Consider the following 15640-nt stretch of genomic DNA (forward strand, 5'->3'; position numbering starts at 1 on the left):
AAAAAAAAAGCAGACACCCGAATGGACCCCATTGTAGTCAATGGGATCTCTTCTGCTCTTCTAAATTCTGTGTAAATTCCTGTGTACCGAGCTCCCCCTAGTGGTGGCTGCAGGCAGTCAGCTTTGTAATAGAACAGAAGCAGATCTATCAATGTATTTTGCCAGTTTTAAAGGTGTGAATAATGAATACATTGAGAAATATGGTGTTCAGCATGAGTGCCGTATTTATGAAGCACCTATTGCACTTTTTCTGGCACAGAGGTTGGGATGAATTTTTTTATTATACTTTTTTTTATTAAAAATTTGTTCCACTTAATAAGTAAAACAAAAACAAATTTACTCAGGGCACTGCACTTTGCGGTGCCAAGGAGTGATCGTAACACATCTATTGGGAAATTTGGAAGACTGGGAGGGGGGCCTACGAAATTTGTGTACTCCCCTGCCCATGCTGTATATTGTACAGTGAAATCCCCTAACTTCTGTATTCAATTTAACGTGAAATCGGTATAAAAAGACTTACAAATGACGCTGAATGTAGATAGAGCTACACCAATGCAGTTTATACAGTAGGACACTGACTTAGGGTCTGTTCATATTGAGTATAGGGTATACATGATGCACATGCAGGACGTATAGCTCATAAATCTGCCACAGACCAATATATGTACACACCATATATTGTGTGAACAGAGTCTTGTCCCTTTTTTTTATATATATATGAGCTACTTATAACATGTACTCTCTGCATGATGCTACATCGTTACAAACTTGACTTTATAATGATTTAATTTGAATGGCAAAGCATTACCTAGCCGCAGCATGGTTTCATTGATTTTACTGGCTGCCTTCTCACTAAGTAGTCCAGGGTGATTGCTTTTGATGGAAAACAGAGTCATCACACCTATAAGAGAACTGCATGTTCAGTGCACTCCATTATCATCATATGGACAGCTCCACAGTGTGTGCGGAGAGACCGACAGCTAACAGGTTCACAGTCCAACACTACAGAGAGACCAACAGTAAATACAAGTCCTTGATTCATCTTATACTAACTGGTCAGAAAATCTCCTCTGTCGTTTTTATTGGTTAAATTTCTCTCTGGGTAACAACCACAACTATTGCCATTTCCTCCAGTGGTCTCACAAGCTTTCCCAAACACAGTGATATATACCCCCACCCCCCGCTCCTGCATCAGTCTATAACTAGGCATATTTGACATTCAGTAGTGAAGGAAAGAAAGGGGCAGACGGGCCTTTCACCTTACAGGGACATTTCCAGGAGGGCCGATGCACAGGGGGCCGTTGGCCAGGTACATAACGATCTGATGCTCTCAGCGTTAATTAATGCTATAAGCATCAGGTACATATGCACTTGGCCAGCAACTGCAGTATCACCATCCTTAGTATGGTGATAGGGCAGTATTTTATGATTCGCTGTGGTATCTGCTTTTCCTGGGGCGGTATTTTATGCTGCACTACAGTATTGCAGGCCCTGCCTACCTCTGTTGTTCCTGCTTACACACGGACTGTGTTGGCCCTGCCTACCTCTGTTCTTCTTTCTTACACACGGACTGTGTTGGCCCTGCCTACCTCTGTTCTTCTTTCTTACACACGAACTGTATTGGCCCTGCCTACCTCTGTTCTTCCTGCTTACACACGGACTGTATTGGCCCTGCCTACCTCTGTTCTTCCTGCTTACACATGGACTGTGTTGGCCCTGCCTACCTCTGTTCTTCCTGCTTACACACGGACTGTATTGGCCCTGCCTACCTCTGTTCTTCCTGCTTACACATGGACTGCGTTGGCCCTGCCTACCTCTGTTCTTCCTGCTTACACACGGACTGTATTGGCCCTGCCTACCTCTGTTCTTCCTGCTTACACATGGACTGCGTTGGCCCTGCCTACCTCTGTTCTTCCTGCTTACACACGGACTGTGTTGGCCCTGCCTACTGTCAACTTAGACCTGTCTACAACTTGGGGCCACTTTTTTTTTTTCAGTTCCCATTACGCCCCTGGGGAAAGATAAATGATGGCCCTATGGGAGTGCATTTCTACCTAGCTTTCTAAGGAACAGAAAAAAGAAACGAATAAATAGTACAATGTACAAAAAGCTGCCTGGGATAGTAACCCTCTCTTTGCAGAGTTGCTTTAAAGATTTATCAAAATAAGACAGGAAGCACAAAGCTACGTAAAATAAAAATATATACCGCCTCTCCTGCGCTGCCACAAAGGTACCTGCCACTCTGATCCCTACTGGGTCGACTGCAGCGGTTATGTGGTATTCCTCATTTACGTGACACTGCATCCAATCACTGGCCTCAGTAGTGACATTTCGTTCAGGTACACATGACCGGTGAGGCTAGGGATTGGCTGCCGTGGTCACGTGAACTATGAATGTGACATCATCAGTAAAGGCCCAACAGGAATCGGGAGCGGCACGGGAGAGGAGGGACATTTTAAAGGCAAGTAAGTTGTTTATTTTTTTATAGATATGTTAGAGAGAGAAAGATAGAGACATATAGCGAGATAGATAGATAGATAGATAGATAGATAGATAGATTAAAAAAACTGTTAGGCAGCTATTGTTTTAACAACTTCAGATATTCTCACCTCGTATAAGGAAGTAACCTCCAGCTACCAAGACAATTCCAATAGGGGCCAAGACAAAGCCAGCTCTATACCTGTAGTTTTTGTATCCCACAAAGCAAATACCGCTCACAGAGTCACCATCCACCTATTAAGACACAAGTGTAAATGTCTCATGTGTGTTCTTCATATTTTTTTTTACTTAAATGTAACATTTTACTAGTATAGTACACTTCAAAGTGACAGATTAATGACAGATTAATAAAAAAGACAGATTAATAAAAATTTTTGTAAAAAGACAAGGCCTTTAGGGGTTGTCTATGATTTGCCTTTTAAAAATGCCCCACCCCATGGGACAAGTGAAGGGAATTATACTTACCCGCTCTTATTTACTGCACCTCCAGTCTCCCCATGTGAACTTCCTGCAGGGACGGGGTCATGTGTGTTACTGCAGCCAATGACTGCCTCAGCGGCGACGTGCCCCCCAAGCAGCACGTTGCATACTGCCGAGTCACGTGCCGTTTGAAGACATGCACACAATTATACAATATGCGTCAAAGCATGGCATCTTTTTTTTCCCTTGAAAATAAAATTCTATGGGGGTCTTATTTGGGATTCATGCAATTCAGATCCGTGAATGAGGCCTAATACAATGTGTTCATTGAAAGACATGGTTGCACAATGCCACCTTGTGGTCACTGTAGAGAGTACACATTGAGTCTATGGGTACATTTATCATTACTCTACAATATTCCGCAGCGCTTAACAGACATTAGCATCACTCACTGTCCCCAATGGGGCTCACAATCTAAGGTCCCTATTAGTATGTCTTTTACATTCACACATTAGTTATAAAAAACGGCTGTTTGAAATGGCAAAGTGGCCCATTTTTTTAACAGATGCTTTATAAAAATAAAATAAACCCCCCCCTCAACTGTATAAGGGCCAATAGTCAGTGATACTGGCCAAAATAGGACTTCCTATGTTTTGACAGATGTTATTAATGGGTCAATAAAAAAAATAGTTGTTGAAATAGAACCATAGATTGCAATGGTTCTGAAAATGGCCGTGGGACAGCCATTAAAAAAAAAACTGCTGTCATATGGCTGTTGTGTGAATGGAGCCTTATTAAAACTAGTGCAGCCAAAAGGTTACCCAAAGAAACCTCATTTTGTCTGCTCTACTTTAATGCATTTCTCAGCCTAGTCTCATCCTTTTTGAAGCCAGTGAAATATGTTCGAGGACTTCATAAATAGTAGCCCATAGCAGCCACTGGAAAAGTGCATTGTAGCCTCATTTCTCCTCATTGCCTCGTGGATTTACAGTACGAGCCAAATACTGGCCACTATTTACTGCAGTCCGTTTTCTGCCTGAATCTTCTGAAATGCTAACAAAAAATGAAGAAAATGATTTTCATTACAGGTAACACTAAAAGGGTATTCTGGTTATAACGGGTTAGGCTACTTCACATTAGCGTTTTTTGCGGATCCGTCATGGATCTACAAAAACGCTTCCGTTACAATAATACAACCGCATGCATCCGTCATGAATGTTTTCTATAGCCTTGAACACCATTAAAAGTCAATAAGGGACACATCCGTTTTCTATTGTGTCCAATCAAACGGATCCGTACCCATTGACTTACATTGTGTGTCTTGCTCCGCACAACATCGTGGACAGAAAAATCGCTGCTTGCAGCATTATTCTGTCCGCTATGGGGACGCAAACAAACGGAACGGAATGCATTTTGGTGCATTCCGTTTCGTTCAGTTTTGTCCCTATTTACAATAAATGGGGACAAAACTGAAGCATTTTCTTCAGCTATTGAGATCCTATGACGGATCTCAATAGCTGAATTGAAAACGCTAATGTGAAAGTAGCCTTATGCAAAAAGCAGATGCTTAACCACCACTCCATGCAAACATCCAAAACCCCCACCGATCTGGCAGTTATCATCTATGCAGAGAGAGGTAAAAACTGCAGGTAACTCTTTATAACCGGAATATGCCTTTAATTAATGGTGAAAGTTATAGTAAATCATGTGGTGTGAAGCACAGCCCTTTCCGCTACGCCCCAGGCCCTTTTCTCGACATTTTGGAAAAGTGCCAAAAAGCTTAAAAAGTCACAAATGATGGTGCACATACGGAGTGCGTCATAATTTGCGACTCTTTATACTACAATAGCGGTGTAATGCCATTCGTAAATGTCTCCCATATTGGTTTGTAGTGTTTTTGCAGCTCGTGGCTGTTTTATCAAAGTGCAGCATGTTCTGGTATGAGACTTTTATCTGGCATATAGGGAAAAAATTTATGTTTTAATTATTACAAAATGAAAAAGGTTTACAACTTATGGCAGTTTTACAAGCGGTTAAAGACACCGCAACGAGGAGACGGCCTGCACAAGAGAACAGGGAGCACAAAGAGAAAGCACTATGGTCCATATAAATGGACCATGAGAAAAGCACTTGTTATATTTGTGCGGTGCTGCTGATTGCATCCCTGTACTATTACTAATTTGATAATACACAAAATGCTGAGATATTAGGTATTTAAAATGTAGTTAAACTGAAAAGCTGACGTCCAAGAAACACTAAAACAGAAAAAAAGCTGTAATATATCTATATATATGATGAATATTTTCACAGAAACAGCGCCTCTCTTGTCCATAGGTTGTGTCTGGTATTGCAGCTCAGCTCCAGTATGCCAGCCACAGACCACTGTAACAGAACTGCATTATGTAGTCTTCTTACCTGAGCCACAGCCAGGATGGCCACAGTCAGCACAAAGGGAATGGACCAAGTGATCAAATGGAAGTAGGAGGTCTTGCCAGAGAGTGGCTGGTGAGTGGTGCCCAGAGCTTTGAAGGATGTGTGCCAAGCGTATGTCAGCATGACAAACCAGATCACCCCTGACATCATGGAGTAGTAAACAATGACAAAGATGATCACACAAGAGAGAGTTTCATTTGATCTGAAAAAAAGCAGAAAGGATAAAAAGCATGAGCTTCTACATTATGTGCTTCATTTTATAGCCATATGCATGTCAAATCTGGCATCAGGATGAAGCTGCGGTGTGGTAACATGACATCACACAACCAGAAAAACAATGCAAGCATCAGTGACTTGTACAGATTGTGTCACCCAAGCAGAACATTCTCTCCAGCTGTTCTAGTACTATAATCCAATGAATGTCCTACAGGCTATGTCTGTATGTTTTTTTCCACATCCGATCCGCATTTTTTGCGGACCAGATGCAAACCCATTCACTTCAATTGGGCCACAAAAGATGCGGACAGCACACCATGTGTCCATTCCGCGGCACTCTCAAAAAAATAAAGAACAAGTCCTATTCTTGTCTGTATTACGAACATGGATAGGGCAGTTCTATTAGGCCCCTTTCACACGAGCGAGTTTTCCGCGTGGGTGCAATGTGTGACGTGAACACATTGCACCCGCACTGAATCCGGACCCATTCATTTATATGGGGCTGTGCACACGAGCGGTGATTTTCACGCATCACTTGTGCGTTGCGTGAAAATCGCAGCATGTTCTATATTCTGCGTTTTTCACGCAACGCAGGCCCCATAGAAGTGAATGGGGCTGCGTGAAAATCGCATGCAAGTGCGGATGCGGTGCGATTTTTACGCACGGTTGCTAGGAGACGATCGGGATGGGGACCCGATCATTGTTATTTTCCCTTATAACATGGTTAGAAGAGAAAATAATAGCATTCTTAATACAGAATGCATAGTACAATAGGGCTGAAGGGGTTAAAAAAAATATTATAACTCACCTTAATCCACTTGATTGCGCAGCCCGGCTTCCCTTCTGTCTTCATCTTTGCTGTGCACAGGAAAAGGACCTGTGGTGACGTCACTGCGCTCATCACATAATCCATCACCATGGTAAAAGATCATGCGATGGACCATGTGATGAGCGCAGTGACGTCATCAAAGGTCCTATTCCTGGGCATAGCAAAGAAGAAGACAGAAGAGAAGCCTGGCTGCGCGATCAAGTGGATTAAGGTGAGTTATATTATTATTATTTTTATTTTTTTTAACCCCTCCAGCCCTATTGTACTAAGCATTCTGTATTCAGAATGCTATTATTTTCCCTTATAACCATGTTATAAGGGAAAATAACAAAATCTACACAACACCTAACCCAAACCCGAACCTCTGTGAAGAAGTCCGGGTTCGGGTCTGGGTACCAAACATGTTCATTTTTCTCACGCCCGTGCAAATGCATTACAATGTTTTGCACCCTTGCGGAAAAAACGCAAACATGGAACGCAATCGCAGTGAAAACTGACTTGTTTTAGACCCAATCCGCAACGCCCGTGTGAAAGGGGCCTTATGGGCGGACGTTCTGCAAAATGTGGAACGTACACTGCCAGTATCCGTGTTTTGCGGATCCACAATTTGCGGACCGCAAAAAGGGCAACGGCTGTGTGCATGAGCCCTTAATCTGCAGACTGCTGATCCTGAATTAAAAACTTCAAAAGAGGTTTCTGAAATGCACAGAGCTTACGTGGGTTCTCCAAGTCTCATGGTGCCATCTCCACGACAAACTATTTCTTTCCGGGCGCCGTCCATGAATTGTGCTAGCCACCCAATGCTGCCCATGAAGAAACAGGCATTGACGTAAAAAAGGATGACTGCAGGGTATCGGTTGGAATTTTTCCAATCTGAAAGAAATGTAGCCTGGCAAAAAAAGAGAAATAAATTAGGAATCTTCTTATCAATCCACTAAGGTGAAGAATGCATGTAAGGCCTCATGCCCGACCGTTGTTTTGGTCTGCATCCGAGCTGCAGTTTTTGCGGCTTGGATGCCCGACCCATTCACTTCAATGGGGCCGCAAAAGATGCGGAGAGCACTCCGCGTGCTGTCCACATCCGTTGCTCCGTTCCGTGGTCCGCAAAAAAAATATAACCTGTCCTATTCTTGTTCGTTTTGCGAACAAGAATAGGCAGTTATATTAATGGCTGTCCATGCCGTTACGCAAATGGCGGAACGCACACGAACGCCATCTGTATTTTGCGGATCCGCAATTTGCGGACGTGTGCATGTAGCCTAAAAGAAACCTTAAAAAGGATAACCTACTTCACATAATGCGGTCACAAACAACCTACCTTTCCATTACCACAATTTTACTGAACCAGAAGTTTGGTTCTGTAGGTCCAGGTCTTGTGGAAAAGTAAGGCCCCTTTCAGCCGTGTGAGTGTCACCCTCTGTTCACTTTATGATGCTATGTAACCCTTTGAGGTCCGGAATGTATTGGATAACACTGGCGGCATTATGTCAGTGTCATCTAATCCATTCCAGAACTGTAAGGATTACGTAGCATCATAAATCAATATAATGCTATGTGACCCCGGCAGTGCTGGGAGGTCAGGCCGGGTACCTCACTGCGAGTCCGGAGGGTAACACTCACTCGTCTGAAAACATACCCATAGACACCTAACATGTCAGGGATACAGTTTGTAAGGGTAAAAAAAAAAAAACATATACCATGCAATATACTTGTGTTTAACATAGGCACCTATGGGTGATGGATGTCTCTCAGTAGCATACGTCTGAGGTTTCCATCGGGAGATCCTGAACGCAGTGTGATAACAGCCTAATATGAACCAGAATATGCAGCCACATTATGGAATCCTAAAACCCGTCTTACAGTGATCTACAATAATCAGTGTGCTCCACTGTCCAGCAGCTTACCAGAGTGAAGAAGGTGAAAAATATGGTGACAGAGCTGAATATGGCAATGTAGATGTGCATCTCCCGATGCTCCTCCTGAGTAAACAGTGGGTTCTCACACTGAATCCCACAGCCTTCCACATCCTCGTACCAGCTCTTAGGATTGTCAGTGCGGACCAGGGGGGCCTCACAACGACCTGAGCTGTTGAACTTGATGTTCTGCACCTCATTCTGCAAACACGGGAGAAGAGGCATTAAAACAAGCAGGACATAAATATGCCCTGCTGCATCATCACATTCACCGGACAGATGTCAGAAACATTTTCCAAATAAATATCCCTAAATAAATTAGAAAAAAAAAAAAAGGTGGCCGGTATAGCATACTGGATGTCCAGAGGCTGAAAACATGGGGCATACTCCTAGAGATTGTATTCTTTTCTTTTTATGTACAGCACTTTCAGTCCAAGTGATGGGATCCCACCAATGTTCCCCATGTACTGATCTTAAAGGGGTATTCCCATATAATAAGGTGATGGCATAACGGCAGGATATACACTTTAAAGGGCATCTGTCAGCAGATTTGTACCTATGACACTGGCTGATCTGTTACATGTGCACTTGGCAGCTGAAGGCATCTGTGTGGGTCCCATGTACATATGTGCCCCCATGGAGCAACGGGGGCGTTACCATTACACCTAAAGGCTCTGCTCTCTCTGCAACTGCCACTTTGCAACTTTGATTGACAGGGCCAGGCAATAAAAACATCATCACGCTTGGCCCTGTCAATCAGAGTGCAGAGGGTGTGGCAGTTAGGTGTAATGACAATGCCCTCATTGCTCCTAGAGGCTCATTTACATACAGTAAAACCTCATTTTTCTCAGCAATGCGGGCACATATGAACATGAGACCAACACGAATTCCTTCAGCTGCCAAGCGCACAAGTAACAGATCAGCCTGTGTCATAGAAATAAATCTGCTGACAGATGCCCTTTAAGGCCTCTTTCACGTGTTCTTATCAGTGAGGACATCTGTGACAAGATGGTCAGTGTCATCTATGAAGATGTCTGTTGGGTCTGTTGTTGATCTGCGTCATCCGTATTCCACATGAACAGCTAGGCTGAAAAAGGGATTTCCAGAGCTTCTCCTACCAATGGTCAGTGAAAATCAGTGACAGAACATGGGCATGTTTGATCCGCACCATGGACCAAAGAAGTGCGTGTATCATTGGATATGTGAGCTGTATGTGGAGGACACGGACAGCACAGGTCCGGGATTCACTGATGTGTGGAAGAGGCCTGGAGAAGCAGTTTTCCTCCTTCTGGAGGAGAGCTATTTGGCATACTTTTCATGTAGCAGAAGCTTAGAACAGAGAGCAGTTCTTCATATTACTGTATTATCAATCGGACTGATTTACGGTACGGCCACACGTGGAATAAATGGCACAGATTCTCCACAGCAGAAAATCTGCAGCATTTACAGTACAAGCAAAGTGGATGAGGTTTCAGAAAGTTTTTCAAATCGCCGCACGTTAATTTATGCTGTGGTATTTACTAGTTTTCAACCTCTACAATGAAAAACCTGAAAGCTGCAATTCCTTCAGACATGGTGCTACGTAGGCCAACCCTTTTCAGGAGTTTTTGTGGTGGCGGATTACGATCTGAACCGCTGCAGCAGACCCGCTACGAGAGGCTGTACCCTTTCTGTGTGACTGACCATTAATGTTTAAAGGGTTTCTCAGAGCGCTCCTATATTGATGACCTATCCTCAGCATGAGGATCAATATCAGATCAGCGGGGGTCCGTCACCCGGAACCCCTGCCGAATAGGTGTATGAGGAGACTCCCTTCTCTCTTCCTTCTCACCGCTGCTGTCTATGGCAAAGCAACGGCGAACAGGAAGAGAGACTGGAGATGACACGTGCGCACGGGGCGCGCCGTCTCCTCTTACAGCTGATCGGCGGGGGTGCTGGGTGTCAGACGCTTCAAACATCTGTAATTGTAATGTATGGTAATCTTTATTTTCTGGCTGGCAATCCCATTACATCCATTTGCCCCTAGGTGGTGCTGGCCCCACATAATATATATAGTGGGGTGTGTCTAGTTTAGAGGAGAGTAGATTAGAATGTAGTTGGTGAGAGGAGGAGAAGCAAGCTCATGGAGGAGAGACACAGGCTAAAGTCACCATGCAGCTGTGTTCCTTTCCTCTGGGCCCTGTTCAAGCCTAGAAGAGATATCTACAGAAGACAAGCACCAGACAGTGAGTCTATACATCAAGATGCAGAGAGCCTAACTATAGCTTATGGACCTCATTAGCACCAGTGACCAGGAGTAGCTTGTGCCTGGACACAACTAGACGATTTAAGGCCAGAATTGTCTTTATCACTAACTAAACCTTCCGGGTAGTAGTGAGAACCTAAACCTTTCTAGAAGAGTTTCCTGCCAAATAATGAAGCAGATGTGTTTGCCTGCCGTTAGGGGAACGCCCTTAAAGGATAACTCCTAGATAAATAGTTATTAGCATCCTTAGTGCCAGTGTGCTGTAAAGTGAATATAGGATTACCACCTGGATCCTTGCCTGTAACGTGTCTACTTTAAAAGGGACAACTGCCATTGCCTGATAATAGGATTACAAGTGAACTTATTACTTATGCTATGTAAGAAGCTTTCCATTGATGAACTGAACCAACTGTCCAGAGACTATTGGTTGTCAGTAAATGTTCAACTGGTTTGCAACTACCGACTCCTCATTCTTACTACCACTACTCTCAACATTTGCACCTAACGGTGCTGTCGTCACGAACCAGGGTCCCAGCCACAAGCACCCTAAACATCACCACCATCAAGGGCACCTCAACCAACATCTGGCTGGTGTTCCCTGCAACAGAGAGTGCCCCGGAAGATCTCCTGCTGTCTTCCCATCCACTGCACTGCCAGCACTGTGAGTACTAAAATTCTCGGCACCTCCTTCACTAGTATGCTCACGCCCATACCATTCTTAGGGAGCCCTGGCACGCTGCACATGTGATATTGATGACCTATTCTGAGGATAAGTCATCAATATAGCAGAGCCTGGAAAACCCCTTTAACATAAAAATTGGTTTGCAAATTTTTTTTTTTATGAAATCATTTTGGGAGTACAAGTAAATTAGTAGAGGAAACCTGATAAGTATTTCTTACCGGACAACCTTCAGGAAATCGATCTGTGGAGCATTTTAGAAAATCAGGCCAGCCCCTCTCACGCTCCACAATAGCACAAGGGCCCCGGGTAGCTAGACACAGGCCTTGACTTGGCAGCTCTACTTTGCCCGCCTCACACTTTGGCATGTACACGGCGCAGAGCAGGGGTTGTATCGCCTCCCAGCAGCGAGGAGCATTCCGTAAACCTGACAAAGAACAGAAACAAGTTTATATTTCACTTATCTTGAGCTAATAGTTCAATCAGTAGTGGAAATAGGGAGAATTATCAAAGCTGGCTTAGTAGCCCATAGCAACCAATCAGATTCCACCTTTCATTTTCCATATGGGCTCTGAGAAATGAAAGGTGGAATCTGATTGGTTGCTATGGGCAACTAAGCCAGTTTTCCTTTACACCACTTTTATTGTATGGGGCTTGTCACACGCAAGAACCTCATAGGGTTTCATATACATTTCGGACACAGACATTTATCCACTGTATGTCCATACATACTCTAAAAACTTCACGTAAAGGTATAAATATACCAGTGACGTAACGTGTGCCGACATTCATATGCTCAGAAATCTATCCTATATAGTGCCATACAGTACCCTCCTCCGAGCAGATAGAAAACATGTATGACGTATAAAGGATGAGTGCCCCATACTGTACATCCCACACCTTTTCTGATCCTTCAGGTCATCCCTTTATACACTAACAGGACCATATAGTTCCCTGTATTCCTCCACATAGTGAGGGACCGAGTCCAGGAAAGCTGACAATTTTCCTCATCGAGAACACAAAGTAAATAAACCTCAGAGGTAGTAGTTAGAAAGTATGTATAGTATAGTATAGTATAGTAGAGCAATCCCAGATCATACATCAGAAGTCAGTGTGAACAGGAGTGAAATAAGATAAGTTAAATGTTGAAGAGACATGTAAAGGAGAGTCTGGTACATCTTCATACATGTCATCTGATAAATTCCATCTGTCCAGTGGATAAGGTATAAATTTATGCCAAAATTTGCCTGAAAGGACTTAAGGGATATAAGAACTGCAATGAGGAGATATCGCCAAATCTGAGTTCTGGGGGCCTAGGACTGGCTGTCGGGTAAAAATGGGTGCCAGGCAAGAATAAGCAAACCAGTTCGGATCGGCCAACTTTGCTATTTTTTGGGAGGCAGACGAACCTGAATCTTTTCAGGTTCGCTTCAGACCAATCCACTAAAATAGCGAGTGGCGCCATTTTAGTGCACATTTCAAGAAAAAAGCACTAGGAAGGAAGAAGAGAGAGGAAGTGGAGGGGAAGGACTTGCTCTGAATGAGCCAATCAGTGCCGCAGCAGGTAGACAGGTGCCCTAGCAGACCAAGCAGAATATCATTCTGTGTTGGGCTGTGAATGAGGATGGTTGGGTCTTACAGTGTCTGCCAGAAATGCCACAAATGATCTTAGGGAGTCAGGGACAGTCATAAGTCACAATAAAGCTTGTATTCTACTGCCAGGGACAGTGAAGGAAACGGCTAGAATTACAAAGACGACAAATTGTGTGTCTAGAATAGGGACAAGCAGGGAAAGCTGTCAGCCAGGGAGTGAGAAGTGAGTAGCTGAGGCTGGGTGTACCTCCTGATACTTCTGCAGCTCCTGCAAACATCAAATGCATCTACCTGCAAGGAAAATACTTTAAACAATTTTTTGTGGGGGGGCCTCATAGAAATGAATGGAGGGCAGCTCCACGACTTTTGGGGCTCCATTATCGGTGCAGGTAGGTGGGACTCGCACCTATCAGACAATGGGCCCCTATTGCCTGAGATAGGAAAACCCCTTTAATGAAACCAGCACATAGGTGATCAGCGCACCAATACACATTAGGGTAACAATTTACCTATGAGTGTTAAGACGATAGTGAGGGTCTATTTCCGTTTATTCTATATCCACATAATTGGAATTTAATTGTTGGGGGGGATTGTTAAATTTTACCAGCATATAGACATGATTACTACAACAAAACACAGGGTAGTGCAGCAATCTACCTGTAAGTGTTAATGTGAAATTAAGTGTCAAGCCTCAATTGTCCGTTTCCATGAATTTCATTTCCACACGGTTTGAATTAAATTTTTGGGGGGATTGTTCAATTCAATTAAACAAGTATATATAAATGATTCACAATTGGCATGTAGTAGGCACTCAGTCCCACCTGAAATAACTTGGATTATAATCAGTAAGTGTCGTTAGTAAGTATCATTTATTATTTTGCATGTGGCAATAAAATGTAATAAAGTAAAGCCTTGTTCACACGTCAGTGTTTTGGTCAGTGATCTCCATCAGTGATTGTGAGCCAAAACCAGGATTGGAGCCTCCACAGACATAAGGTATAAGGGAAAGATCTGCCCCTGTTCTGTGTTTAGAGCCGCACCTGGTTTTGGCTCAAAATCACTGATGGAAATCACTGACCGAACATTGACATGTGAATAAGGCATAATAATGTAACAAGTTTGTCAGCAGGACCCTTGTTGTGTACTAAAAATGAAATAATAAAAAATAAGTCTTAGGCTATGTGACTGCACGTGTTTCATATCTGCATTGCTTCTACTTAGCCCACCACTGTTTCCCGAGTTGACCCCTAGCAGAAGAGGAAAACCCTCCTACATTCCTACAGAGATTCTAGCACGGTTCAAATGGAGGCACTACACCACATTGAGGTGACAACTACAAGGGTCCACGCCTATGGAGGTTGGCATGAAGGCGTGTTACACACGTAAAGTTCTCCATGTGCGTTAGTTTTCTGTCAGTGGCTCTTTGACTAGCAGATCAGTGTAGCATGCTACACCTCTGAATCCCCAAAAAAAAGGAAAACCCTTTAGAAGCCGGTGGGGGAAAAAAAAGATCACTGTATTTGCCAACAGTGATGGCCAGTTCGCATTGTTTGCCCGCGAACATATGCGGGCTGCCAACTTTTTTCACAAGTCCGGCGAGGCACAGGTAAGCCCTTACCTGCGCCTGTGCTGCAAGCCGGTCTGAAAACAAATGCGGTCACCGGGAGCAGGCAGTTCTGAGAACAGCCCGATGAAGGCCCCCGGTGGCTGTTCTCGGAACTGCCTGCTCCCGCTGACCGCACTTGTTTTCAGACCGGCTTGCGGCACAGGCACAGGTAAGTGCTTACCTGTGCCTCGCCGGACTTGTGAAAAAAGATGGCAGCCCGCATATGTTCGCGGGGCGAACAATGCGAACTGGCCATCACTGTTTGCCAATATTCCCATTTTGTGCTGTTAAGTCTTAGGCTGGGTTCATATCATGTTTTTCCCATCCATACAGTGGCATCTGTTTACCATAGAGTTCCATTGTAAAAAAAAAAACAAAAAAAATGTATACTTTTTTTTACTGGACTGTGCTGGATACAAGAATGTGGTGTGCTGCATTATTGTATCTTTTTTTTCCTAATGTATATGTCAAACGTAAGCATTAAATGTGATGTGAACCCACCCTTATCTGTCATGGATACAAAAAAAATGAAAGATAAAAACAAATTTTCCAGTTTGCATCAATATCCCGAAAAGTAATCATTTATGATGGTAGCTGTCATTTTGTAATGTGTTTCTTTTACCTTTATTGCTCCTATCCTCTGTTCTAGGCATGTCCATGCAGCTATTTCTTATTTCCTGTGATGTTATGTCCATAGGGCAGTGTCTATGTAACTAGCTGGGTGGGAGGAGCTATAAATCAGCCAGGCATTATCAGGGGCGGTGCTGGAGTCATGGCAGAGAAAGGAGAAGTGCATCATGGGTTTGGTTGGATACAATAATAGGAAGTGCTACATACAGGATGGAAACAAATGTTTACATGGTCTAAACGGGTCAGGAGAGTCCAAACTGAAAAAAAAAAGCATGTGGGGAATGTACATGAGGTAAGAAACCACATGAACATATCTGTCAAAAATCACTGTAATCCCAAAAAAACCCATTTTTATATACTCTATTTAGAGAATTCTAGGTTAATAGAAGCTTAGGATCCCTATTTCTTGGCCATAGTGGAAAGTGATTACAAATGGCATCTTTTGCTGTAGAGGACCTGAGGCAGATCATTCACTGATTTGAATGGACCCTGTGTAATGTTTAAAGGGAATCTGACTCCAGCAACCTCCCTATCCAACTGTTTACATAGACACTTGGCTGTGGTTCACCTCATTAAA

The 15640-nt window shown here is 43.5% G+C and overlaps 1 protein-coding gene across 1 annotated transcript in view; it reads right to left on the reverse strand.

Moving 5' to 3' along the window:
* SMO (smoothened, frizzled class receptor) overlaps positions 1–15640 on the reverse strand; it is a 75231-nt gene that overhangs the window by 23285 nt on the left and 36306 nt on the right. The window contains exons 2-7 of the mRNA XM_040413483.1: positions 11456–11661; positions 8302–8511; positions 7114–7286; positions 5335–5554; positions 2610–2733; positions 809–901 (exon numbers count right to left, since the gene is read on the reverse strand). Of these exons, the coding sequence (XP_040269417.1) occupies positions 809–901; positions 2610–2733; positions 5335–5554; positions 7114–7286; positions 8302–8511; positions 11456–11661 (1026 nt within the window). The remainder of the gene's footprint in view (positions 1–808; positions 902–2609; positions 2734–5334; positions 5555–7113; positions 7287–8301; positions 8512–11455; positions 11662–15640) is intronic.

This window comes from Bufo bufo, chromosome 1 (genome assembly GCF_905171765.1).
Source record: "Bufo bufo chromosome 1, aBufBuf1.1, whole genome shotgun sequence".
NCBI classification, from domain to species: domain Eukaryota; kingdom Metazoa; phylum Chordata; class Amphibia; order Anura; family Bufonidae; genus Bufo; species Bufo bufo.